General features: G+C 58.5%; 1 protein-coding gene and 1 long non-coding RNA gene across 8 annotated transcripts in view; one reads left to right on the top strand and one right to left on the bottom strand.

Moving 5' to 3' along the window:
* Window positions 1–7,517: 7,517 nt before the first annotated feature.
* Window positions 7,518–18,818, bottom strand: LOC102151174. Of its 6 annotated transcripts, none has more exons than XR_005370195.1 (7): window positions 18,553–18,818; window positions 17,048–17,096; window positions 14,640–15,175; window positions 12,569–12,855; window positions 11,150–11,381; window positions 10,250–10,304; window positions 7,518–8,318 (listed from the first exon to the last, which is right to left on the bottom strand). It is a non-coding gene; the product is annotated as an uncharacterized LOC102151174 (long non-coding RNA). The 6 variants fall into 6 exon arrangements; XR_005370190.1 differs by having other exon boundaries at window positions 14,640–15,204; window positions 18,553–18,817; XR_005370191.1 differs by lacking the exon at window positions 18,553–18,818 and adding an exon at window positions 17,592–17,775 and having other exon boundaries at window positions 14,640–15,204.
* C15H1orf94 (chromosome 15 C1orf94 homolog) overlaps window positions 17,835–27,868 on the top strand; it is a 36,430-nt gene continuing 26,396 nt past the window's right edge. Inside the window, exons 1-2 of one of the 2 annotated variants that reach the window (XM_038557975.1) lie at window positions 17,835–17,940; window positions 18,460–19,436. In XM_038557975.1, coding sequence (XP_038413903.1) covers window positions 19,108–19,436 — 329 coding nt within the window. In that variant the 5' untranslated portion in view covers window positions 17,835–17,940; window positions 18,460–19,107. Of the gene's footprint in view, window positions 17,953–18,459; window positions 19,437–27,868 lie in introns of both variants that reach the window. The other variant, XM_038557976.1, reaches the window with a different exon arrangement.

Genomic DNA, 27,868 nt, shown 5'->3' with positions numbered 1-27,868 from the left:
GCTTCCCAGAGCCTAGTTCTTCCCGTACAAAATGGAGATAATGGTTAATAGGACCAAGGGCTTGGGAAGGTGCCGGCACATGGTGGGGACTCAGTGACCCCACCGGCCATTCGTGTCACTCCCCTGGGTGCCTCGGGGGCACCTGGGGTACGAGTCCTCTACGCTCAGGGGTCTTGCTGCAGCCCCAGCTCCCACTACAAGGGCACGGCGGCTGGGCCGTCGGGTGCGGCTCCGATTCTAGTCCTTCCCCCGACACAGGAATGACTTGCCCCTTGTCCAAGCGAGGAACCGGAGCCTCGGAGGCGTCTGCAGATGGACCAGTTCTCCACAAGGAACATCTGGCTCTGCTGGGCAGTCCGACTCCCTCAACCCTGATGGCAGGAAAACGATGAGGAGGCGGAAGCGGGTCACGTGCACGCGTCAAGGTGGTGCTGCCCAAGCCACCTGCTGCACTCTTCTGGACAAACCCATATCCTGCCATCTAAGAGCCCGCGATCTGGTTCTCCCGTCCCCTCGCACATGATTCCAGCCTCACCTGCCAGCCCGAGACATGGCCAACACCGTCAGCGTTGGTCAGCTTCTTTCTTGAAAACCATACGCTTGCAGCTCGATTGCAAATGAAAATTCAAATCATACACCAGGCGCTTAAATACCTTTCCTTTGGGGGCGTGGGGAAGAGCTGTATCTAGGGGCTTGTGCATCGGTTCTGAAAGCTGAGGAGACATCCCACCCATCTGTGACATTTACTTCTGGGGGGGAGCAACCGAGGACCAGGCGTGTTTGTTGCCTCTGGCTGTCCTGACTGCTAAACTCTTCATTCGGCCTTATCGGCACCTGGAAAACCACCCAAGAATAAAATATATACGTTTAAAAACCATTCGCCGATTTAACAACCAACCATCAGGGCCTAATTCTATGCTAGGCCCTGAGCCGGGTGCTGGGGATACCTGGAGACATACAGTCGCACTGTCCCCGTCTTCAGGAAGCTCACAGTTCAGCACGTGAGGCAAAGAAATAAATCCCTTAAATATAATCCAATTAGTCCCGTAATGGAACCCCGGGTACGGTCAGTGCTCCGGTCTGCAAGAGACTTCTAGAAACAAGCACTTCGGGAGCAAGCAAAGCAGGGAGAATTAAAAACAAGTCATAATTTGGTATTTGATTTCTTAAAAAAAAAAAGCAATGACGTGGTTAGCACAGGAAACATCAGAACTTTGCTGAAATTCCTTATATCTACAGGTTGATATTGCTTTTAATTTTGCATTACCCAGTAAGCACGCGGGAGGCATACCAGTGCCGCCCGTGCCTCTGAACCCCGAGAAGAGTGGCGATGTGTCATAACCACGGAGGGCACGCGCTGGACGGCCCCCGGACAGGGAAGCGTTGAAGGCGCGACGTGAAGGCTTCTGGGCTGGGTAACTGGGGGAACCACCAGCCTACACGGGGAATACTGGAGCTCAGGAAAGGAGCTAATGAGTTTGCTTTGGAAGGGAACCATCTAGGTGAAGATATCCAAGAATCCGCTGGATATACGGGCTGTCTAGGGAAGCCAATAGATATATCAGGAGAAGCGTCTTGGCAGGAGACATCTGTCTGGAAGCTTCAGAGTGTGGTGGTGGAAGGGATGGGCCCGGATGAGCTCACCCACTAAGTGGTGACAGGAAGTGAGGAAAGCCACGAGGAATAGGAGGCTGCAGGAGACGCTTGCAGGAGGGGAAGAAGTGCTACTACCAGAGGCTGGGAAGGAACAGCCAAGAGGTAGGAGAGAAACCAGCAAAGCACAGCATCCCGAGGCCCGAGGGAGACTTTGGGAAAGGGGCAACCCCAAGTGGCTCCAAGTCGCAGAGAGGGAGAGGAAGGTAGACACGAACTCGACAATCAGGACGGTCCCTAGGGATCCTTCCTAGAGAGATCCAGTCCTGGGGACAGAAGGCCGCCTGCAGGGAGCCACCAGGAGCAAGTGAGCGGAGGGCCCTTTGGAAGAAGCTTGTAAAGGCAAACAGACGGGGCAGTGGGTCAAGGCCGTTCGGCTGGTTTTAGAGTGAAGAGGAGGCTGTTTGTGGCCAAGGGGACCCAGAAGGAGGGAGACAGACTGAGTCACCGTTAGTAGAGGAGGTGACTGATGGGAGGTGTCTGTGGAGGCCAGAGCCAGGGGCAGGTGGGAGGCGGGGCCCACAGGGAAGGGTTGGGGTCCCAGGGAAAGGGCGGTGAGGAGGCTCTCCCTTCCCCATCCCTTCTTCCTCTTATTCGGTCATCACTGGTCCAAGGAGGGGAGACAGCGCAGCCCTGAGCGTCTTTTAAAGTCGACCGTGTAAAGAGAACACAAAATGAACGTGTCTCTGTCTAGAGTGCTGAACCCCGCGATCATCTGTCACCAAGTCCATTTCCAAACCTCTGCCACTTGCAAGGCCAAGCGGAATGCGGGAAAGGCTTAAAAGGCCAAGCCCTGGAAGCCGAGCCGGCCTGCCGGGGATCCCGCACCCCCTCCCCCACGCCATTCACGGCTCCCCCCCACCACCGCAGCCAACTGCTCCACTGACCACAGAGCTGGAGGCCAGTGGACGTCTACAGGGCAGGATTCCAGCTCCGCCCAGCAGTGTGCAAGCTCCGGTGAGCCGGTCTTTTTCATTCCCCGGGGGCATGACGTGCCCAGGGGACAGAGGGACAGATCTACCTGAAAAACAGCTGGGTCACAGCGCGTCCGGTCTGTATGGGCTGAGCCAGAGCACGGGCCACACCTGGACGAGGGGGGGGGGGAGCCCTGACGGTCCCGTCCCACCTGCCATCCCCCCACCACCCGGGGCGGCAAGTCTGGGTGACCTGCGACTGGTGGCGAGCAGCGCAGCCACCCAGTGGGTGTGGGTGTGCGCGAGGCCACAGCTCCGAGGCCAGCGAGCCGCGGGCGCCCCTCTCTGGGTGTCGGCGGCTATGACTCTTAGGAGAACCAAGAAAGTCCTGTCAAGTCGGGATGGGAACGGAGGCTGGCTGGGGCGCCCTCCCCGCTCGGCAGCACCCACGTCCCCGCCAGGGAGCCGGCCCAGGTCTGCGGGGCTCCGCTCACAGCAGGCTGGCACCCACAGAGGGCGGCCAGGCTCCGGGGAAGGGGTGCGCTTTCCAAGAAGGGCGCCCGGGGGTGTGTAGTGGCAGAGGCCAAGCCTCCAGAGCTCCAGTGGGTGGTTTAAAAAACAAAAAAATACAAAACATAACCACCCCCTCCACGGATCCAGCCCGGAGTCCAGGCCTGGCAGCAGGTGTTTGGGATTTTCTCCCCCGCCCCCCCCCCCCCAGTGTCAGCCTCCCGGTGGAAGGGAAATGCAGCCCCAGGCGTCGCCTGTTGGACCCGTCCCCACCCGGGCGGCGGAACTTTCCAGGCGGCGGCTGGGCTGAGCTTGAGAGGGGCGCCGCGGGAGCGAGGAAGGGCACCGGCGCGGCCAGCGGCCCCCACCCGGCCTGGGTCCCCGCGTCCTGGCCCGCGGGCTGCAGCCGCTCGCCACCAAGTTCCGGGGCGCCCCCCTCCCGGCTCGGTCTGGGGACAGGTCCCGCCGCACCGGCTGCAGCAGGGCGCTGGAAAGGGCGCCAGGCCCCCGCCCCCCCGCCCCCCCAACCGACCCCCGCAGGGCGCGCGTCCCCCTGACCCCCTCCAGGTCGTGCGCCTCCCTGGCACCCCCAGGGCACACAATCCCCTGGCCCCCCGCAGGCTGTGCGCCCCCCTGACCCCCCAGCAGGGCGTGCGCCCCCCTGGCCACCCCAGGGCGTGCGCTCCCCTGACTCCTCGCAGGCCGTGCGCCCCCCAGCCCCCCTAGCAGGGCGTGCGCCCCCCTGACTCCCCACAGGCCGTGCGCCCCCCAGACCCCCTAGCAGGGCGTGCGCCCCCCTGACTCCCCAGAAGGGCGTGCGTCCCCCTGGCCACCCCAGGGCGCGCGCCCCCCTTGACTCCCGGCAGGGCGCACGCTCCTGACCCCCCCAGGGCGTGCGCCCCCCGGACCCTCCGCAGGCCGTGCGCCCCCCATCCCCGAGGCCGTGCGTCCCCCATGGCCCCCCAGCAGGGCGCGCGCCCCCCTTGACCCCCCCTTCGGGCCCCGCGCCCTGCGGAGGGGGCGCGCGGGGAGGGGCCGGGGCGCGGGCTCCCTCCGCGAGCAGATGGGCGCGGGCACGGAGGGCCGACCCCGCCGCCGCGGACACGGGGGGTGGGGGTGCGCCGCGGCTCTGCGCCCCCAGGCCGGGCGCCCCCCGAATGGGAGGCGGCGGGGGAGGGGGGGCTCCAGGAAAGTTTACCGCGGAAAAGCCTGGCACACGCGGGGGGGGGGTGGCCGGAGCCACGGTCCCAGCGCCCCCGGCCGCGGGCAGGGCCGCGTGTCTCGCAGGCCCCCGCGGTGCCCGGATCCGGCCAAGTTGCGGCTGGGGCAGGGGGGGCGGCGAGGGCGCGGGGGGCGCGGGCGGAGGCGCGCGGGGGGCGCGGGCGGGGCGCGGCGGGGACTCACCCGCGGCGGCCGAGGCGCCGAGCAGCCCCCAGCCCAGCAGCAGCAGCAGCGGCGGCGGCGGGGGCGGCGGCGGGGGCGCCCACATCCCCGCGGGGCGGCCGCCGCAGCGCCCCAGCTCCCGAGCCCGCGAGCGCGGCATGGCGCGGCCGGGGCGCGGGGGAGGCTCCGCTCGCCGCCGAGGAGAAAGGAGGTCAGGAGAGCTGGGGAGCGTCGGTGCTCGGGAGCGGAGCCCGGGTCCGCGGGAGCCCCGAGCTGCTGCGGCTGGAATGAACCAAGTGTCCGCCGGCCGGGGAGAGGCGCGCCGCGCTCTCGGAAATGACTCGCTCCAATCCCGCTTCGCGGGGTTCGCGCCGGGGGGCGGGGGGGTGAATTATCCCCGGATTAATCACTCCGGAGCCGCTTCCCCGCCGCTCCAAACGCCGGGGGTGGAGGCGCAGCCGAGGAGGCGCTGCCGGGAGGGGGGGGGGTCCTCTCCGGCGCCACCTCCGCCCCCAGACGAGCCGCAGAGCACAGCGGAGCGGTTGTTTATCCCCGTTGGTTTTACGAGGGACCAGTTTCTTTTAAGTTCAGTCCTCTCGCTTCCGTTTCCAAGATCGCCCGTTAATACGCGCGCCCCCCCTCCCCGTGCACACGGGCGCGCACAGACACACGGGGACACGGACGCACACGCACTCACACTCACACGCGCGCACACGCCTCTCCCACGTTTGCAAATTGCAATACTGTCTGGGAGAAGGTAACCGGGGAAGGACGCGGCTCCCCGAGTCACGGCACTCTCGGGAGCTCATCAGGGTGGTGGCGGCTTTGAACTTGCAATCCTGGGGTCGAGGCGGAGGTGCAGGAGCGCCCTTCGCGGCAGCCTCCCCCGCCCCCCGCGTCCCCATCCCCACCCCATCCCCATCCCAACCCCATCCCCATCTCCATCCCCATCTCATCCCTATCCCATCCCCATCTCCATCCCCACCCTATCCCTATCCCCATCCCCACCCTATCCCTATCCCCATCCCCACCCAATCCTCATCCCCACCCCATCCCCACCCTATCCCTATCCCCATCCCCACCCAATCCTCATCCCCACCCCATCCCCACCCTATCCCTATTCCCATCCCCTTCCCCATCCGCATCTCCACCCCACCCCATCCCCATTTCCACCCCATCCCCATCTGCATCCCCTTTCCCACCCCAACCCCATCTCCTTCCCCACCCCTTCCCCATTCCCTTCCCCATCCCCATCTCCACCCCATCCCCACCCCATCCCCATCTCCAACCCATCCCCATTTGTATCCCCACCCCATCCCCACCCCATCCCCTTCCCCACCCCATCCCCATCCTCGTCCCCATCTCCCCCCCCATCCCCATCCCCATCCCGGGAGAAGGGTGTGTGCGCTCACGCCCATGGTGAAGAATGGGGGGGGGGGCGGTGATTGGGCTCGGCACGCCCCACCCCTACCCTAAGACACAGTCGGGCTGCAGGAGGGAGGGGTGCGTGGGGCAGGGGAGGGTGCCGGAAGGACGATGCAAGAGTTACTTGTACGATCCATCCTCAAAATTGACCGGGCGGCCCCGCCGCTCCCCCCTCCCCCACGACGGCCCCAGCAGCGCCGGAGCTGCTCCCAGGCCTCCTGCCCCCGGGCCCACCCCATCCCCCACCCCATCCCCCACCCTGCCTCCCCCCTCGGGCTGGGGTCCCCGGGGCCGCCGCCGGCACGCGGGCTCCTCCGCGGTCTACACCGCCTGCCCGACTCCGGGGGGAGGGGCGAGCCCCGGGGGCGAGGGGAGGGGAGGGGAGGGAAGGGGGGCGGGGGCCGCTCTGCCCGGGGCGCTAAGCTGGGCGCACCTCCGCGAGTCGGGGGCCCGGGGGTCTGGAGGGCTCGGGCGGGGCCTGAGGATTTCAGGCCTGCAAGGGGGCGCGGGGCGGGGTGGGGGTGGGGGCGGGGTGGGGGCGATGCCCGTCCTCGCTCCCCGCGAAAACTTGCTCGGGAGCCGCGGTCTCGCTCCCCTGCCGCCCATCCCCCAGCCCAACTCGTTCCGGTTTCCCTGCATGAGCTCATCCCACAGCTGGGGAGCCTGCCCGGTGGCCCGGGGGCAGCTCCCTGCGAGTCCTGCCCCACCCCCTGCACACTCCCGGCCCGCCCCTCCCCTCCCGACGCCCTTGCCGGTGCCAAGACGCCCCGAGGCAGCCAGACCAACCCAGTGAAAGGCCTGCTTTATGTCCCCAGGGCGGCGGGGAGGGGGCTCCTCCTCGCTCCCCATTGTCCGGGCCCCCCAAAGACAGAGCTCAGCCAGCCCAGGCTGGCCAGGCCTTCCCAGCAGCCCGGGGAGGACGAGGACTGGCCCTGCGGTGAGCTGGCCCCTAAGCTTGGGCCCCCCTCCCCTGCCTGCTGGGTCCCCCCCTAGAGAAGAGCTGGCGATGCCTGGCCGATGCCCGGCTGCCCCAGCAGCCCACAGCTGGCCAGGAGAGAGTCTGGGCTGCTCTAGGGTTTGGGGCTCCAGACCACTGCACTGCCCCCACCCCTCCTCGCCCCAGAACTTCGCCAGTGGCTGCAACCCACAGCTGAGCTTTGCCCCCGCACCTCCCCTGGCAAAAGCAATGTTTGTCATCCTCTTCGGGGGCTTGGAGGGCAGGGGCGCACTTTTCATCCCTGAAAACGGCCCGGTTACTTCCTCCTCCACCGTTGGTGCCTCTCTGTGATCTATTTGGGTCCACGCGCATCTACTGAGGCCTCCGGGCTCTGGGCCGTGTGCCAGCCTCTGCCGTGGGCGATGTAGAGATCCACAGCGTGCAGGCCAGCGTGGGAGGATGTGGGGCAGTGGTGGGCGCCCCACATGCGACACACACGCACACACACACACACACACACACACGCATGCAGTGGTGATCACCGTGACACAAGGGACACGCTACAGAGACAAACCAAGACCTTGGTTTGGACTTGGGGGATCGAAAGGCTCACTTAAGGAAGAAAGTAGGATTTTGGCTGGACCCCGAGGCCCGGATAGAGATTTTTGGCAAGATGAAGATTTACTCAACAAATATTTAGTAAGCATGATTACACACTGGACGCCGCGCTGGATAAGGAACATACACCCAGATGAACAGTCCCCGGCCTGATGAAGGCAGGTGACAGATAAATGCATATAACGTTACTAACTAAGGACGCGCTGAAGGAAAAGTTCACGGTGCTCTGAGAAAGAATATGGGGCGGGGGGGGGGGGCAGGGGGGCAATGTAACCTAAACAGGCGGTCTGGGCAGGCCTCTTGGGGCGGGGATCTGGATGAAGCAACACAGCCCTGCAGAGAGGTGGGAAAGGGGTTTTCGGTACAGGGGTCATGAGCAGGGCTCTGAAAAGGGACACGGACAGGAGACAGAGTATGGGGCTGCATCAAGAGGGGGCACCCAGGAGATGAGGGAAGAGGGGAGCAGAGGAACCAGATCACCAGGAGGCACAGGGGGTGGTGAGGCGTTTGCTTTTGAGTCTTAGGCCGCGGGAAACACAAGGTGTGTGGGTTCGCCGGGGCTGCCGTGACGAAGTACTGCACGGTGCGGCTTAAACAACAGAAATTCATTTTCTCCTCGTCCTGGAGGCCCGACGTCGGAGACCGAGGTGTCCACACCTTGATGGACACGTGGCTCCTTCTGAGGCCTCCCGCCTTGGCTGGTCCACGGCCTCCTCCGTGTCCCTTCACATCGCCCTCCGTGCACGTCTGTGGCCACATCGCCTCTTCTTAGAAGGACGCCAGTCATTGCATTAGGGCCTGATCTCATCTGGACTTGATCGCCTCTTCAAAGCCCTGTGCCCAAATAGGGTCCCGTTCTGAGGTCCTGGGGGTTAGGACTTCCACATATGCATTTGGGGAAAGAGAAACAGGTCAACACACAACAGGAAGTCAGAACTTTTGAAGGTGGGAGAGGAGAAAAGAAAACACAGGCATGATGGTCTGAACATGTACTTAGCAGGGTGGTAGCGCCGAGCCCAGCACGACTGCGTCAGTGGGAGCTACTCTGGGAGGGTGGCTGGCTCTGAATACCAGAGACGTGGATTTTTATCTCCAGGAGGTGGAAGCCAAAGGGGCACAGCCTGGCGCGTGTGTGCACGGACGTCCCTGCGGGGACTGGGTGGGAATGAATGGCGGGAAAAGGGAGCGCACTTGGAAGGCGACCCCAGCAGTCCTGTGCTGTGGGCACAGGGACAGCTGGAGCCTCGGGGACACCCGCAGGGTGAGGGCCGGGCGGGAGCCCCGGGGATGCTACACCACCCCCAGCCTAGGAGAGTGTGGCTCTCAGCCCAGCCCCCAGGGCCGGCCCCCCACTCGCCCCTTCCACTCTCCCCAGAGCTGCAGGCAGCCGTCGGGGCAGGGCAGGGCGTCTCCACAATATCACGTTGCACAAAAAGCCCAGTGCACTACAGTGACTCGCAAGATAAGCCTGATGTCCAGATAAGATCAGAGCTCCTTTGGGAAAGAAAACAAGACCTGATGCTCTGGAGAATTCCACCGCAGTAGGGGCTGTGGGCCTGGCCATCTGCACATTTCCTTCTGACCCAAGGAGAAAATGAAGGAGCTTTCTGAGGCCCAAGGGTGGGGGCGAGGGGGCAGACAGGAGGGGCCCCTGAGGGCAGGAGTGGATGGGTCCGCGGGAAGGGCCCCAGAGCGAGGGCTGGGAGAGCTCTGAGGCACAGCCCGGCCCCCAGGGAGATGGGGATTTTAGCTCGAGCAGGACCCTACAGAAGTTAGGGCGTCCCAAGAGCAAGGCTGTCACTGTGGGGACACCATCTACTTCTCCCGGAAAGGTGACAACAGCCCAGCACGAAGGGTGGGGGCAGCTGTGGCCTCAGGGATCAGGAGGGAGAAGGGAGCGGGCCAGGGGCTGAGCTGGGGCCACCACGTTCTGACATTTCTTATGGAAAAAATCTGTCGGTGACCCAAGGAAAGGGACAGCGCTCGCGTCCGTGGCGGAACAGGTGGGATTTCTCCTCTGTGCTCAGCGGCCGCACATGCAGGGGCCCTCTGTCTCCTCCGACACCCCTCAGCCCATGTCACCTCTCCTGGGGAGCCGTTCCTAGCCCCCCTCCCCCTGCTGGGGGTCCCCTGCAGCGCCCGCCTGCTAGCCAAGTCTCAAAAGTGCATGCTTCCCCGTCCACAGATGCAGCAACTGTTCTCAACCAGGAGCGGTATTGCCCCCCGGGGGGCAGTTGAGCATGTCTGCGAGATCTTTGGGGTATCTGGCCTGGAGGGTGTGTGGGCATCTGGGGGGCAGAGCCAGGGATGCTGCTGAACATCCTATGATGCCCTGGGGGGTAGATTGCCCCCTACCTCCAGCACCGACTTGGCCAAAAATGTCAATAATGCTAAGTGTCACTGAGAAGGGGCCAAATTTCCAGGCCCCCTTGTAATTGGGTGAAGAAGTCATGAGACGGTGTCCCCAGCCAAAGGAGTGTGAGCACAAGGGGTGTGTGCTGCTCCAAGGCTGATCCCATAGGATCCTCCCATCCTTGCCCCCTCCGGCTGCCGGCTGGTACCCATCGCCTGGTTCCCCCGGGGGTGGCACAGCCACAGGCTGGAGGAAGCCCAGATCCCAAATGGCTGTGTGGAGGAACACCACCACCCATCAGAGACACCAGGGCCAGCCCCTGATGTGGGAGCTGCTGGGTAACGGCCCTGAGCCCATGGAGGATGGGGGCAGGCCCCAGCGGCGGGCAGGGCCCTTCCACAGCCCCCCGCCTCGTGTGGGGCTTCCTTCTGGAGTGGTCGTGGCCTTACTCCTCACCGGTTCACTGTCCCCATCTCCAGTGCTTCTCTGCGCGCCAGGCTCCACCTGGGTGCTGAGGAAGCAAATAAAGAAGGAGCAAAGAAGAATGAGACATTGTCAGGAGGTCCTGCCCTGGGGGTGGGTAGAGGGGGGGCTTGAGGGGCTTGGTAGTTTACTGGGGAGGGGGATCCACAGCCATTAAACAGCATGTGGTGGCAGGGAGGAGGGCTCCCCGGGCTCAGCCGAGGGTGACAGGCCCGGGGAGCAAGCAGTGTGGATGCGCGCTGGGAGGGAGACGGCGCTGGTGCGCTCAGGACGCTGGCAGCAGGGCCCGAGGGGAAGGGGCCTCCCTCTGCACCCTTCAGGCTCTGTAATGGGCCCACTTCTCCCCCCAGCCTACTCCTCCGGGACTGGGAGTTGGCTCCCGCGGGAACCTCCTTCTAAAGGTCTCAGCCCCTAGTGTCTGCGGGGTGGGTGGCATCCTGTCCTCATGAATGTCCCAAGGGGTGCGAGGCCCCAGTTTGCTCACACCGGGACCCCTCTGCCTCTACCCGGTCAGCGCACCCACCTCTGCTTCCCGCCTGCACCACCGCGGGCTCCTGAGCCGTAAAGCTGAGCAGCTCACCCTGGACACCTTCGCTCGGCCCCCACCCCCAGGTAGCCCCCAAGTCCTCTAAGTCCTGCCTCTTTAATATCTCCCAGGTCTTGCAGTCTTTCTTTCCAGTTTCTTACTGCAGCCACGTCACAGGTGCCCCCGCCCTGCTCTGCCCTCATTTCACAGCTTCCCCACCTTCCCCTGACATTTCCCCAGGACCTACTGAGTGAAACCCAAGCTCCCTGCTAAAGTCTTCCTAAAAGGGCCTCCATTATCTGCCTCTACCTGCCCCTCTAGCCCCCCCACCCCACCCCATCCCCCACCTCATGCTCTAGCCTTTCAGATGCCCTTGTGCTCTTGAGAAGGGCGTGCTTTCTCTTTCCTGTGCTTTGGGCCTTTGTGGCTGTGGCTCCCTGGCCTGGAGTGCTCGCCTCCTGCTGTGTCTGGCATCCTCCTGTTTGTCCTTCAGAACTCAGTCCAGGTGTCAGCTCTTGCAGGCGATCTTCACCAGTGCCACCTACAGGGTCTGCTACATAGTGGGCATTCAGTGGAGCTCTGCAGGATAGATGGACAGATGGATGGACGGATGGATGGACGGATGGACAGATGGATGGATGGACGGATGAACGGATGGGTGGATGGATGGATGGATGGATGGATGGATGGATGGATGGATGGGTGGATGGATGGGTGGATGGATGAATGGATGGATGGATGGATGGATGGATGGATGGATAGACAGATGAATGGATGGATGGATGGACGGATGGATGGATGAATGGATGGACAGATGGATAGATGGATGGATAGACAGATGGATGAATGGATGGGCAGATGGATGATGGGTGGATGGACAGATGGATGGGTGATGGATGGATGGATGGATGGATGGATACACAGATGGATGAATGGATGGGTGGATGGATGGATGAATGGATGGATGATGGATGGATGGATGGACAGATGGATAGATGGATGGATGATGGATGGATAGACAGATGAATGGATGGGTGGGTGGATGGATGGATGGACAGATGGATGGGTGATGGATGGATAGACAGATGAATGGATAGATGGATGGATGGACAGACGGATGGATGGATGGAGGGACAGATGGATGGGTGATGGATGGATAGACAGATGGATGAATGGATGGGTGGATGGATGGATGGATGGATGAATGGATGGATGGATGATGGATGGATGGACAGATGGATAGATGATGGATGATGGATGGATAGATGAATGGATGGACAGATGGATGGATGGGTGGATGGATGGATGGATGGATAGACGGATGGATACATGGATGGATGGATGGATGGATGGATGGATGGATGGACAGACAGATGCTTGACTGGGTGCTCGCTAATGTTTGTGGAATGGTCCCAAAGGGGTCTCCCCTAGACTTCATTATCTGAGTTCCTTAAAGAAATGCCTTCTCTGAGTTATGATTTAATGTTATGCTTTATGTCTTCAGAGAACCCTGATGTGAGAAACTGACCAACTTAATGGCATTTCTGTCTTTATGGAAACAGAATTGAATATATTGCCCACTATGTCACTCAGTGTCCTTTCTACAAGGACTCATGATAAATTCATGCTTGGGGTTATTTCCAGGAAACATTCTGTCTCCACAGATGAAGATGTGTGTTTTTTTGCTGTCAGAAAATAAAAACTCTGCCTTTGATGTGTTTCCATTTTTGTGTTAGCTGACAAATAGGGATACCCAGTTTTATTACCTTATTACCTCCATGCGTTCTGACCAGCTCAGGTGCCTGAAAGTAGCAACTCTTTGTTTTCTTTAGATGAAGTCAGTTCTTGCTTTACTCTTCAATGCCATGATTTTTACTTTTTTAATCTGAAAGCTGCCTCAAATCATCTCAGCCGTCCGCTTGTATAAATCTTCAATGAATGCATATTGGGGACCAACGTCCCGGCATGGAAATTATGGGAGGAGGGGCAGAGCACCAGGCTTCTAGTTGAGACAGCCTCTCCAGAAATTCTTGGGGCACCTGTCACGATGAGCCTGGTGGGGAAGCCAGAGCAGGAGGTGAAAGGCCAAATGCATGCTGACTTTTTTGCTACCTTCCTGGGGCCACCACTGCCAAGCCAGCCAGATTCTTTTCCTCCATCAACTATGGCTCTCCTTTTCCCTAACTTTATCTTTTTTAAAAATTTTATTTGTTTGAGAGACAGCATGTGCACAAGTGGGGGGAGCAGCAGGGGGCCCAACTTGAGACTCGATTCCAGGAACTTGAGATCATGACCTGAGCCAAAGGCAGATGCTCCACCGACCCAGGTGCCTGCCTTTTCCCTAACTTCAAGTGGACCCCTCATAAGCTACCGCTTTTACTTTAATAACTAGTAATAAACAATAGTCGGCATCTGTGCCGAGAACCTGGCATTTTCCTATCCGAAGCTCTTCCCCCTCGGCACCTGGCACCGGTCTCTTGTTTCGATCGCTTTGCAGATGACGAGACGCCAGAGAAGTTAAGCGTGTGTGAAGGCCCCGTAGTCGCAGCAGAGCGGGAGTTCAAGGACGTCCACCCCACAGCCTGAACTCTTAACGATCTCCTCACATGCGGGCAAGGAGTGGGGATGAGAACAAGAGGAGAAATCCCCTGGGTGAGGGTGAGGATTGCTCATGTTGCTGCCGGGAGGGAGAAGCCAGAGTCAGCTCTGCTTCTAGAGCATTCTGGTGTCCTTTCCAAAGTCCTGGAGGTGGCCGGGCGCTCTGTGGCTGGGTTCGGTTTCGGGGACAACATCCAGGAAGGCCTGCACCTGTGACACATGGCTGCACCCTCCTCTACCTCTAGCTCTGATGGTTTGTCCCTCGGGAAATTTACCTGGTATCCCCCTCGGCATCTGCCCCCACCCCCGGCCCCCTCTCTGGGCAGCCGGACCCCTTAGGGCACCGTTGGCCTGGGGATGAAGGGGGGTCCTCTATGGGGTTTGGGGGGGCCTGCAAGGAAGTTTGAGACCTAAACGTGTTTTCATTAGCTCCACAATACCAAGATATAGAAAACTGCAACATTAAAATCAGTAAATACAAAAATAAATAAATAAATAAAATAAAATAAAATCAGTAAATATTTAATTAAATGCAAAATGTGACGTTACGTCAGCTTCATTAACGGCTGGATTTAGTAGTCATGAAAATTTCATCACGTTTGATGACAATTTGTAGGTTGGAGTCTCCTCGCTGTGCAAGATTTCCCAGGTAAAGCACCAAGAGCCGTAAGAAACGAGAGCCGACCGTAGATTAAATAAATCACTCATGGCCAAACATTTTCAAAAGCAAAATGGCAAAAATCCTTTCAATTTTCTTTTCCAGCCAAAAAAGTTATATTTGTGGTGAGAGGTGGGTGTGTTTAAACTATGTTAGATGAGGGATAGGGCCCTCCAAGAGGAAGCTGGTTTTGGCCCGTGAAGGTCTTAACAGAGCACAGGCTGCACCCACCACCTGGACGTGTTCCCCACCCTGGCCGGCAGGTGACAGCGACCAAGGCCCTGTGAGTGAGTGGAGGCTTCGGCTGGGGAGTAGGGAAGGAGAGTTGCTTCTTCCTGAGGTTTTCCTGCTTCCAGACTGAAAACCGAGGCTCTCGGAATCCTAGATAATGGTAGCTAACATTCACTGGCCCCTGTCCTGAGCTCTGTACCTGTCACAGAGCAGCTCCACGAGGTCAGCATTTTATTGTCCCCGTTTCACCAGATGAGCAAATGGGGGTATACCGGGGGCAAGCAATCTGCCCAGCATCATGAGGGCAGTAACAGGCAGTTTAAGAATTTGTTCAAACCAATCGAACCCACCGTTCAAGGTGCCAATGGCGGCCTGGTCCCCGCATTCAACGGTCGCCCATTCCACGGACACCACTCCATGTGCTGGGCACCGAGACGCCTGCGTGCTGCAGGGGCACCACGACATACATTGAGCAGGACCCCAACAGGCTCTGATGTCCCCAAATCTGCTGTGTGCCAGGGACTTCTGGAAAGCTTCGCTCCCTTCGCGCGCCTATGACGACGTCTAAGTTAGAGGTTTTATTCATCTCTTCACCCTGTGTCTTGCACAATCTTGGCCCGTGGCAGGCGCTCAAAAATGAACAAAGCCTGGAAGGGCTTAGTTGATGACTTGAGTCTGTCCCTTCCTCACAGAGCAATTTCCCCAGTGCAGCTCAAGTCCTCCCCTCCCTACGCGTTGCACAAAAGCTGTTATTTAGAAACCCCGGTAGCACACATTTCAGCGTAATCAACAAAGGGACGGATATACGGCACTGCTGTGCGTCTCTTACGGGCCACGCGTCCCGTGTGTTAAGTCGTGACTCAGGAATAGCACGTCCACCATGATTCTGCAAAGCAGGTGTTCTTTGTTATCATCCTGTTTTATAGATACGACCAAGTGTTAGGAGCTAAATAGTGTCCCTCCAAATTCATATGTTGAAGCCCTAACGACCCCCCCAAAAAAACTCAAAATATGGCTCTAGGTGGAGATGGAACCTTTAAAGAGTGATTAAGGTAAAATGAGACTCTGGATTGGCTCCTAATCTGGGATGACTGGGGTCCTGATAAGAGGAGGACAGGTGCACCGAGCGAAGACCATATGAAGGTACAGGGAGAAGCCAGCCAGCCAGGAGCCCACGAGACGCCCTGCCGACACCCTGGTCTTGGAATTCCAAGCTTCCGGAACCGGGAAGAAATGCATTTCTCGGGTTTAGCCTCCCTTCCTGCGGCATCCCTAGAGAACCAACAGGCCAAGGCACAGGGTAATCTGTCGCCAGAACCCATGAACTCAGAAGTCGAGTCCGGGTAGTCTGGCTCTAGAGCCCATGTGTCTCATGACCACGCAGATGCCCCCCACGCAGTCCAAAATGGCAGCCGCGAGCCACATGCGGCATTTGAAATGTGGCCGATGTAACTAAGGAACTCAGATTTTAACTTAATTTACATTAAAATAGGATTAAAATGAAAATAGCCATATGTGGCTAGCAGCTACCATATCAGACATAGTTTTATACTATTTCGAATTACTTCGCTTATGTTTTCTGCAGAATCTTCTGGAAACCTCAGCTGTGTGCTCCAAGAAACATTCCCTATCCCTGCTGAATTTTATTTTATTTTATTTTTTTTTCAATCCCTTCCAATTTAGCCCCTGTTGCCTAGCCTCCTGCTGTGGGGGGAGAAGGAACAGGAGCGAGTGAGCTGGCTAACTTTCCAGAATCCTGTGGCCGGGGCAGGGCCGGGCTGTTGGCCTTCTGCTCTAAGCATGGGTGTTAGCCAACCAAATGCCAAGCAGCACAAACACTGAGTGACATTTTCAGAACTATTAATATTTCATCAGAAATGATCACTTTTCCTTTAAATACACTATCTTAAAAGGTTTTCTACATTCTTAACTATAATTTTATTCAGTCTAGGTCCTCAGAATTTTCCCCAAAGGAGCACATCTTCAATTTTATAATGAAAATCAAAGGCGAATGAAGCTCGGATTTCAAAATTGAGAGTCAACATTCCCAGGAACTCAGGCCTTCTTTAAAGAGCAAAGCTGTGTATTGGGCGCCGACTGTATGCCAGGTACTTTACAAATGATATAGCATTAATTCATCCAACATGTATTTGTTGAGTGCCTACTATGTGCCAGAAATGTGGTTTTCATAAGAATTTTCAACACCATTTTATAAAAAAAAAAAAAAAGGATTCTCCTTCTGTCTCATCTCCAATGTTACACCTGAGCTCCTCAAGGAGGCCTACCTGGCCATCCATCTGATGCTGCCACCTTTCCCCTCCCCCTGTCCTCCCCTATGCCTTCCCTCTACCTGTTGGGGTCCTTTGTCCAGTCTTTATAGGACAGGTGACCAGGGTCCTAAGGTTCCCCGGGTGAAGAGCCAGACCAGGGCTGTATTTCTGCTGCCTCTTTACTGGCCCACGAAGGGGACATTTTTCATTCTGCATGGACCACCCAGTTGTCAATCCAAGGCCCTTGAAAACCCACACTGGCCTAGGCTGAGGGTCGGATGCCCGTGGCTTTCCCTGGAGGCCACTCCGTGATACTTTCCCTTTTCTATGCCCAATTCGAGGCACTGGCACACGTGGTGATGGTTAGTTTCCGTCAGAGCCCTCGTTTCGTCTGTAATTAGTGCTTATTTACTTCGCTAGTGTGCGATCTTTCTCCTTACACTAGAATACAGGCCTCAGGAGAGCAGGGACCGTGCCAGTTTGCTCACCTGCATGCGTCCTCGGTGCCCGCATCTCACCTGGGGTGCTCAGCCAATCCTGGGGAATGAAGGAAGGAAGGCGCATAGGGGAGGTTAAAAGAGGGGTTGGGCCCCCCCAGCCAGGAGGTGGCCGTGGCTGGTCTCTTCCCATCCACTCTTCTCCCAGTCATCTGGCTCGCTCTCCCTTTCCTGGGTGGACCCCTGACCCCCGGGGCCGTGGAGCCCTGGGCAGGCAAAGTGCCGCATCAGTTCTGAGTTTAATGAAGCCCATCCAGGGAGAGAGGTGAGCTCACTGGGCCGCAAACTGCTAACCTAGCCCTTCTCTCTGGCCAGGAGCCCCTGACCCCACTGCCCCCCGCTCCCCCTCCACCCTGGGGACCTGCTGAACCCAGCTCAGGAGGGATCCCTAAGGCCGTGACGGTTGGGTGGGGCCTGGAGGGTGGGGGCCTGGGTGTGAATCCCAGCTCCTGTCTTCCTGGTGGGCTCTGGACCGACCCCCTCTGACCCGCAGACTGCGTTTCCTCCAGGCCCCACCGGTAACAAAGGTACTAACTTCACGAGCTTGGTGGGTTGGCTAGGACACGGGAAGCCCAGAGCTTGGCACACGGTAAGCGCCCCCCAAAAATGTCAGTTTGGGTCCACATCGGCGGTTCCGGGCAGGGCCCCCGGCAGGTGCAGAGCTTGTGCATGAGCGGCGGGCGCGACGGGGCAGGTGCAGGTGCAGGTGCCCCCGGGTCGTCCCGGCCCCGCCCCCACCTGCCCGGGGGCCTTGGGCGCCGAACCCCGAACCCAGCGCCCGCGCTCCGCTCCGAGCCGTTGCGCTTGGGCCGCAGAGGAACCCGGCGCTGGGCCCAGGGTGTGGGCGCCGGCAAAGTCGGCCCAGGCAGCGGGCCTGCGGGCAGGTGTCTGCTGGGGTAACGGGGGGGGGGGGGGGGGGCACCCCGGGGTCTGCCGTCCGGAGCCCCAGGGCGTGGGGGCGGGGTCCCTGGGAGGCCCCGGGACGGTGGGCGGGACCCCGAGGGCTGACCCCGCCCCTGCCGCGCCTAGCACCTGCCCCCGGCCCTGACCCAGCACCTGCCCCAGGCCCTGACGTAGCACCTACCCTAGGCCCTGACCTAGCACCTGCCCTGCACCCTGCCCCAGCACCTGCCCCAGGCCCTGACCCAGCACCTGCCCTGCACCCTGACCCAGCACCTGCCCCGGGCCCTGACCCAGCACCTGCCCTGCACCCTGACCCAGCACCTGCCCTGGGCCCTGACCTAGCACCTACCCTAGGCCCTGACCTAGCACCTGCCCTAGGCCCTGACCCAGCACCTGCCCTGCACCCTGACCCAGCACCTGCCCCAGGCCCTGACCCAGCACCTGCCCTGGGCCTTGGCCTAGCACCTGCCCTGGGCCCTGACCTAGCACTTGCCTGCCAGGTCATGACCTAGCACCTGCCTGCCGGTTCCTGACCTAGCACCTGCACCAGGCCTTGACCCAGCACCTGCACCAGGCCCTGACTCAGCACCTACCTGCCAGGCCGTGACCTAGCACCTGCACCGGGCCTTGACCCAGCAACTGCCCGCCGGGCCCTGGCCTAGCACCTGCGCCAGGCCCTGACCCAGCACCTGCCCACCGGGCCCTGACTTAGCACCTGCGCCGGGCCCTGGCCTAGCACCTGCCCACCAGCCCTGGACTGGGCTGAGGGCTGCAGGTGTCACGGGGGCGTGGCGACGGGACGGCGGGGGCTGCGGGGAGAGCCCGCCCTCCCCCTCCAGCTGTTCCCAGATGTCATTCTGCCCGCCCAGGCACCCGGTTCCTGAGCTCAGGGGGGTTCCACGGTTACTAAGCTACTGGTTTTTGTTGACTTTCAAATATTTTCTTCTACGGGAGAGGGGGAGGGGGGCAAAAGTCAGAAGAGAGCAAATAAAAGCAAATCAAAATAAGCTCCCCCTCCCCAAAAGAGAGCGGTGCTCCATCCTCCCCTCACACCCACCGCGAAGGCCTCTGAGCACAGCCACCTTGCTGAAGCAACAGCCACGCAGAACTGACCTGCGTCTGCCCATCCTCATCTCCCTCTCCGGTGAATGAGGGGTGGTGGTGGATGGTCCCCCTGTCTTCAAGCCCTGGGCGGACGAAGGGGCCTCCGGAAAGACAGGAGGAGGATGGCCAGTGGAAATGGGCTCCCTTCATCCTCAGCCCTGGTGGCCAAGCGCCCCTCCGCCCTGGGCCCATTCCCCAGATACATCTGGATCCACCAGGACACACCCCAAGACAGCTTAGACAAGACTTGCCACGAAATCTGGAAAAGAGTTCAAGGCCTGCCCGAGGCCTTGCAGCCCAGGACCGTGAAGGAACAGCTCTCTGCCCCGGTGGCTGGGACTCCGAGAGACAACGGGCTCAGCTTCCAAGAAGGGTGAGTGTCCCCGTCTGTGGCTGGCACCAAGGGAGGAGGGAGGAGCCGAGGTCCGACCTTCTGGGGGAATGTTCTGGCCCGTTGTTGAGTCTGGTTAAACCCTTAGGCTGTATATGCCTTCTCTCCACCTGTTGGGGTCCTTTGTCCAATCTTTATAGGGTGGGTGACCAGGATCCTGAGCTTCCCCGGTGAAGAGCCAGACCAGGGCTGTATTTCTGCTGCCTCTTGACCAGCCCACAAAGGGCTGGTGTTTTTCCCTTTGCCCAGGCCACCTAGGTGTAGATCCGAGGCCCTCGAAAACCCTCACCGGCCTAGGCTGAGGGTCGGATGCCCGTGGCTCTCCCTCCAGGCAGCTCTGCGATACGTTCCCTTTCCCGCTCCCAGAGGCTAGGCACTGTCACAGATGAGTCTGGTGGTTTTAAACCACATCTGGAATTCCCTAATACAGGGAGCAGCTGTCCCATTCAGCCTCCACAGAAGCCGCTGCAAGAGCGCACATCAAAATATTTACTGGGAAGGCATTGACATATTCAGAGGGCACAATAGAAAATTAAAGTGCGGGAGGATGGCTGTAAATAGCCCTTTTCCTAGTTGGGGAATCCTGTGCCTGGGAAACACAGAGCTCAATGTTGGGCAGATATGATTGGGGCTGGAAATTCGCAGGGAAAGGAAGGAGAGAGCGCGTCAGGAAAAGCGAGCGAAGCGCCACGGCCGTCAGTGCCACTGTGAGCCCCCAGTCATGTCTGGCATCCTCAGAGTGGGCTGCAGACGTTAATTAATCCTCCCAGGGTCCCTAGGAGGCAGGTATTGGTGTCCCCATTTTACAGATGGATTAAGTGTTAATAATTAAGTGCTAATTGAAGACTAAGTGATAATTAAGTGTTGCCTGCTCCAACACATGCTCCAGTTCAAGTCGGAGATGCCGGATGTGGGGTGGGGGGGCATCCAGGCAATCACCAACGATGTCTGGTTTCGGGGATTTCTAGAAAAGAGCTGGGAAGAAAGGCGAAGTGTGTGCAGGTGCCCCAGGTGCACTCCCTGCTGTCCCCTCTCGGGCTGCCGACAAAGGTGGAAGGCACCCGGCTGTCACTGCTCACCCTGCCCTGTGCCCAGCACCATGCGGCTGGAATGGGAATGGCCCGTCTACTGGCCGAATCCTGCCGCCAGCCCCCCAGTGGCGCTGAGCCCCCCCTCTGCTGCCCATTGCCATCTGCTCCGGGATGGAGCCCTGGCAGGGGGCCTCGGGGCTGTGCTCAGCACTCGGTGGCCAAGACGCTGATCGTTCACTTTGTGGACCAAGGGTCAGTGGCAATTTCCAGTAGATGGCACCCTCTCTGCCAGGTCACACTGAGCTAATGGACACAGGTCTGCTTCCAGTCTGCGCTTGGCCCCAAAGTGAACTGGTGCACCTTTGCCCAGTGGCTCAACTCCATCTGGCCTTGATGTCTTTTCATCTGCAAATTGAGGGTCATCTGCCCTGCCTGGTCCACCTCAGAGCTGATAATGAGGATCACAGGCCTCGGAGACAGGAGCCCCCCCCACCCCCCCACCTCCAAAGCTGCATTATGCAAAGGAGGCTGTCCTCACACGGAATTCTCAGAGCTTAGGGTTTTTTTGTTGTTGTTGTCGCTGCTGGCTTCAGTCGGGGGTTGTCACACTCTGCTCTTGGACCCTAAGGGGCTTCAGGGGCCACCCTAGAATCAAGGGGCTAGGTTGCTGGGGCACCATACCCACTTTGGCCAGAGGGCTTGCTTGGCTTTTTGGGGTTTTGTTCCCTGGAGTTTGCAGGAAAAGCAGCATTTGGAAAAACAACAACAACAAAAAAACAATGGTTTTGCCACTGAGAAAGCTCAGAAACCCCCGCCTGAGATGAACACCCCATGTCAGAAGTGTGTGGCCATCACCCAAGTAGAACACGAGGGGCTCTTGTTGAAACCCAGGCAGCCGTGACGGCGGAGCCCCGTAGCTGCTTCAGATCGTGCTGTGGGATTTAACCTCTGCGAGCTTCAGTTTCCTCATCTGCCACGTGGAGACCATCTCCACCACCGCAGTGGCCTGTTGGGATGATTCAGCGGGATATTTAAACGTCCCTGGCAATAATGGTAATAACTAGGATCCGTATAAACTCCTTGGGACAATAACGATGACGATGATGACTTTAAATTATTATGTGAATTATTATGCAATTATTATGTGAGGTTGGTACTATTTTAAACTCTCCCTCTTTTTTTTTTTTTTTTACTTTTTATTATGCAGATGTTCCCATGTATACAATAGAATAAGGTCTGTCTCCGAGGTTCATGAAGTGTCACATTTGTGCCATTCTCGGTCCGATTCCTCCCCTCCCCGGGGTTTTAATGAAACCCGTTTTGCAGAGGAGGTCATAGGCTGGGGGGTTGGGGTCTCTGCCCGGGGCCCCGGTGGTTACAGGGTGCTGGGGTTTCAGAAAGCACACCCAGGTTCACCTGAGCGACCGTGCTGTAGGGAGTGCGGGCTGTTCCCCGGAAAGTGGAAGCGGCGTTTGGGTCCTCACGCCACCCGACAGCCTCGTGGGCTGGATGGTCACACACAGATGGCGGGCTTCGAACCCAGTGAGCTGCCCGGTGTGTCTGCGGGATGGCTGCAAGCCCCTGAGATACCCCTCAGCACGTCTTCCCACTGCTTAACGTGCAGACCCGGTTTGGGTGATGTTTTCTGCTAGATAAGTAAGTTTCAGAACCCCTGTTGGCCAGAAACGTCTTGTGGACTCAATCCCTGTATATCACAAAATCCCAGATGTGTCAGGGTTGAAAGGGGTATCGGAGGCCGTCTTCTGCTGCTTGAATCCCTCAACATCCTCGCCAAGGCGTTACCCGCCCGTACATTTTCTTAGATGACAAGCTCACCACCTCCCGAGATGCGAATGCAGGCTGTCAAGGGACCGTTTCCTTCCTACATGGCATCTGTCTCTATCAAACGAACACCCATGGATCTGGATTCAGATCCACGGGCTTAGGGCTGCAAGCTACGTCAACCCCCTCGTTCTTCCAGCCGCTCTTGAGCTATTAAAGGATGGCGCCGGCGTCCTTCCTGGGATTTCTGGTTTCCGTAGCTGATCGTTGCTGGTTTCCTAAGTTTCCCTTCCCGCGCCAACCCGGTCAGCTTTCTACGCTCACTGTGGTCCCCGTGACAGCGCAGTGACCGGGACCGAGCACGGTAACCCAGGGGTGACCCCAGTCTGTGCAAACTGGATCGTCTCCGTATTCTGTGTTCATGCTAAAGCCGATGAATAGGACGCATTCGCTCTCCTCCACGAGCCAGCTTCATAGTGTGCGCACATTCTGAGCTCGTCCATTCATCCATTCATTCAGCTATTAACTCAGCAAATCCTCAATAAGCGTCAACTGTGTGCCCGGCAACGCGCTGAGAAGGAGTGGGATGGAGCCCCGGGCTGGGTGGGGCTTTCCGTCTGGGAGCTTCCTCTCAAGCTGGAGACAGAAGCAGAAAGCAAGTGAACAAGATGCTGGTGGTTCTGGAACGCGAGAAGCACTGGCGTGCTAGTTGGAGGGAACCAAACACGTGAAAAGAGACCGAATCACTTGAGGTGGCAACGAGTGCTCTGATGGAAAGAACGCGGGTCCCAGCACAGCACCCTGAGGCAGCGGCGGGGAGGGGGTCAGGGCAGGGCCCTCTGGGGAGACGTGGTCATGTGACCTGAAATTGGGGCCGGTCGGGAGAAATCCGGGGAAGGGCGACTACGAGGAGCCCGAGATCGAGGTGAGCCCGGGGAGGGAGCGCGGGACCCGGGCAGGTACCGGGGGTCGGGGGGACATGGGACAGAGCGATGGGAAGCAGGCTGGCAAGGTGGAGGCGGCCCGGGGGGTGACCATCGGAGCCCGGATGGGAATCTCCGTGGGGCGGGACCCGAGCAGAGGCCTTGGGGACGGGGCTGTAGCATGAGCGAATTGACTGGTCTTCAAAGGCCTCTCGAGCTGCGGTGTGGACAGGGCGTGCGGGCCTGCGTGAGGACGCGGGAAGACCACTGGTAGAGCAGCCAGCGCGGAGGCAGCAGGGCTCCTCCGAGGCCGTCGGCCTGCGCTGCGGGTTGGACCGTGGGCCGTTCCCTGAGATGGGGAAGAAATGGGACAAATGGGCTTTTGGGGAGAAACCGATGACTCTATCTAGTGTTCATCAAACTCCAGACTCTTACTGAGCTATGTTTTAATTAGACTTAAATTTGGGCTTAGAGAATTGTGGGAAGCCACCGCCTGACTCCTAGTCTAGGACCGAGGCCCTCTCAGACCCCCACCCTCACCCCACTGCTGACAATCCACAGCCTCGGAACAGGGCTTTGGGTCTGCAGTGACCCCCTTGCCCTGACCGGGAAGTGGCATTTGTCCATTCCTGTGTTTGCAGATTCATTCAACAAACATTCCTGGCTGCCCTCTGGGCTGCCAGGCCCTGTGCTGGGTCCCACGACACAGAGATGAGCAGTGCAGGAGCCCTTCTCTCTAAGAGCTTCACCTTAGTGGCCGGGATCGACCCAGACACAGCGGCAACGACCTTCGCCATATTGATCGTGCGCCCACTGCTTGGATGCCACAGTGGGAACGATGGGGACGGTCTCTGACCTCCGCCAACTTCCACCATGTCGAGGAAGGCAGGCCACAACATGTTACCGCGGGTGCAAGGGGGGACGCAAAGGGAGACTCGAGGTCTGGGCTTGGGGCGCAGGGAGGGCTTCCTGGAGGAGGCTGCGGGAGACCAGCTTGAAGGTGGAACGATGAGACCCCTGCCATATATGCATGCAATGAAGGGCACAGGGAGGGCCCCTTGGGCCCCAGGGTGGTGGGATTGTCACTGTGAGGGGCTGTGCGGTGGCATCTCCTGAGCTAGGTCTTGAGAAGAGAGAGAGCATCCTGCAGGTGCAGGAAAAGCCAGGCAGCTCCCCGGAGACGGCTTGTCCTGAGTGGGGGTGGACGGGGTGGAGAGGTGGCTGGGAGCTCACCGGGTGCTTCTGGGCTCTCGGGCTGCACCCTGGGGACCTCCCATTCCCGAAAGTCAGACAGGACTTGGTCTGCGGAGTCCAAAGGCTTCGGTGGGCGTCACCCCAAGCCGGACCTGAGAGGGAAGAGGAGTCTACACGAATGCATTTAAGGATTTAAGAAAAAAACGACTTCCTGAGTCACCTATTGGGTACCGGCTTTAGTAAATCCTCACCGTTCGCCCCCCTGACCCGTCCTCCAGGCCCCCGGGGCCCCCGGGGCCTGGAACCCAACGTGCCACCTGGTTTGAGCTGCTCCCCCAACAAACCAGTCTTTTGCACCACAGTTAGGTGAACAGCTGGGTGAACCCTCTTTCCCGGGAGAGCTGCTTGGAATATGTGCTCACTTTTGCGTACTAGTAGGATTCTTGCAAAAAGCCTGGAACCTGGCGATGGGGGTGATGGGGACGAGGCTCACACGCGGACATGCGGACACGCAGACACGCAGACGGGTGTCTTGGAGCAGAAGCCGGCTCTGGAGAGGCTCAGACTCTGAGGAAAGCTGCTGTGCGCCCTTCGGCTTCACGCACATGTGTCTATCCCTTCACGTTTTGTGGGCGTCAGGCTCCCCCACACCCCGCGTGGGCCCCCGGTTGAAACCCTGTGCTCCTGGACACTTAAGATTTTTTTTTTTAATTTATTTCCTTTCCTTCCCGGACGCGCTCCACCCTCCGCCCGCGTCCCTCGCCTGCCGCCTGTGCACCGTGCTGCTCAGGAATGTCTCCGCAGCTCCCCTTCGTCGTCTGAACCCCCGGACCTGAGCTCAGGAGCCTTGCGTTGGCCCTGCCTGCGCCCCAGCTGCCCTTCTCCACACTCTGTAAGCCCACATGAACCCCCAGCAGGTGCACGTCTCCCTGCTATTGCTTGCGTCGGTCCACTGCCTCTCCTTCACACATACCTCCGTCCTTCAAAAGCCCATCGATGCTTAAAAACCTAGAGTAAGCGTCTCCTCCTTTGGATATTTTGCTGCTCACTCACTCATTCAGCAATTTATTTTTCCTTCCTCCCTCTTCTGTGTTCTTCCTTTTAATATAAGCAAGCACGTACAGCTTCTCTTTCTTCCTAAGAGTCTCAGGGTGGCTAGAAAAACAATAAAATGAGGAAGCAGGTGGGTTAGAATCCCAGTGCACTCCCCAGCTCTAACCACGTTGCTCGGACTTTTCCGGGCCCCATTTTCCCCACCTGAAAAATGCAAAAAAAAAAAAAAAAAAAAAAAAATCGTAGCGACCCAGCACCCGAAAGGACTGCTGTGGAGGTTAATGAAAGAATGTGTGCACAAAAACAAAACAAAAAAAAAACAAAAAAACAAACAGAAAACAAAACAAAACAAAAAAACACAAAAAAATGAAAAAAAAAACAAAAAAAAACCCCCCCAAAACAGAAAACAAAACAAAAACACACACACACACAAAAACACACAAAACAACAACAACAACAAAAAGAATGTGTGCACAGCTCCCACAGCACCTAGCATGAGATGAGGACGCCAGGTTATTCTCCATCGTCGTCGTCGTCGTCATCATCATCATCACCATTATTGTTTTGATCAAGGATAAAATAACAAGGTGTAGGTGATTAAGAACAATCCGGGAGGGAGCGGGAAGGAGACGCTACACCGGAAAACCTAAGCTAATGGAAACCAACTCAACCAAGGCTGGCATTTCGCTTCGAGGCTCTCGGCCGCCGGGGCCCCTGCGGGAACACGGCGGTTGGTTTCTAGGGCTTACGCCGTCTGACAGGAGAACACTGGAGGGATCGTCAGGAGACACGGACGCTCCCCAGCTTCCAGGCCTGATCACGATGGGACGGAGGAGTCGGTTGAGGCTCAACTGCTGGGTTGACCGTGGGCCAACGGGGAAGACACGGCATCCCCAGGTTGTGTCGTCGCCATCCTGGCGGGAGATTTCCGACCATCGGGCGTGTACTGGACGATGCCTCGTGGCCTCGGTCCCTCCTCCCCCACTTGACCACGGCTCCCGAGGGGCAAGGACTGTCTTACTCATCGTTTCCTCTCCGGTGCCCAGCGGAGTTCCTGGCACCCGGTGGCCGCTGGGCAGCGTGTATGAATGAATGAGGAAGGGAGTGATGGATGGGCCATAAAAACGCCACTGCCAGGAGGGTGAGGCCCGGAGGTGGCCGGGATCCGAGCGAGGGGTCACCGTCCTCAGACGAAGCGTCGAGTGACCCAAGGACGGAATAGCAATAAGGCAAGATGTCGCAGGGGTTTTTCTTCCTTCTGCTTAAGCTGCGGAGAGGGGAACTGGCATTTTCTCGTACATCCGACACATGCCAGGCTCTGAGTTTTATTTAATTAATTAATTTATTAATCATATTTATTTATTTATTTATTTATTTATTTAACTTTTTTTTTTTTAATTTAAATTCAGTTTGCCAGCATATAGTTAAAAACACCCAGTGCTCCTCCCGGCAGGCTCTATATTTTAATTTTTGGTTTAGCTCCCTGTCTTAGCAGCTCTTCCCCGTAGAGGGTCGATGTCGCTCCCGTTTCACAGGTGAGGAAACTGAGGCTCAGGCTTGAGGCGGCTCGCCCAGCAGGGCGGAGCAGGGATAGGAGGTCTGTGGGGCGGCAAGGAGCCACCCTCCCTACCCCCCCCCCCGGGTGGCCCTTCTGTGTCTGCTCAGCGCCGGGAGCCGGGAGTGGCAGAGGGGAGGCGACTCCTGATTAACGTCCCACGTCCCGTGTACCCCTTTTCTAATTTAATTTCATGGTTTCGGGAGCTGCGTTGCAGGTTGTGGGAGCCTGTGGAGATGGGCCACCGGTGGTTTGGTTTAATCCCCTTTTTAATATCTTTGTTGCAACGTTCTTTCCAATTCAGCTCCCAAGTCACATTAAAAAAAAAAAAAAATATATATATATATATATATATATATATATATATATATATATATATATCTTCCTAAGGGTAAGCCTTCTCTTATTAAACAGATTCAAATGAAAAGTTTTAAAGATAATTTGAACAATACAAATCACTCCATCGCTGCGCCGCTGCCGCCGAAGCTCCCTTCCTGCCAAGTTCTCGCCCTGGCACCTGCAGTCGCAGCGCAAGGCGTCGCCCCGAAACCCTGCAGCGAGGGGGCGCAGGACGAGGGGCGGGTGGCGGTGGCAGGTGTGGCTCCCCTCTGCACCCCCCCCCCGACCTTGGGGCAATACGCACCTGTCTGGGTGTCTCACCTGCCTCAAGGCCGCGAGGGATGGGGGTGGAGGAGGGTCACCTGCTCAAAAGGGCAAAAGGGGACTGGGCCTCCCAGGAAGGCCCAGGGTCTGCGTTTGGAACAGTCCCCCCAAGAGACTCCTGTGCACGTGCACGCAAGTCCCCCGGGACTTTGGGGTCAAAGAGGACAGAAGCTCAGGTTTAAAAGGGACACAGCTTTCCGAGGAGCCCGAGGC

Source organism: Canis lupus, chromosome 15 (genome assembly GCF_011100685.1).
Source record: "Canis lupus familiaris isolate Mischka breed German Shepherd chromosome 15, alternate assembly UU_Cfam_GSD_1.0, whole genome shotgun sequence".
NCBI classification, from domain to species: domain Eukaryota; kingdom Metazoa; phylum Chordata; class Mammalia; order Carnivora; family Canidae; genus Canis; species Canis lupus.
Note: the sequence above shows the minus strand (reverse complement) of the source record. Positions and strands in the feature narration are given on the sequence as shown.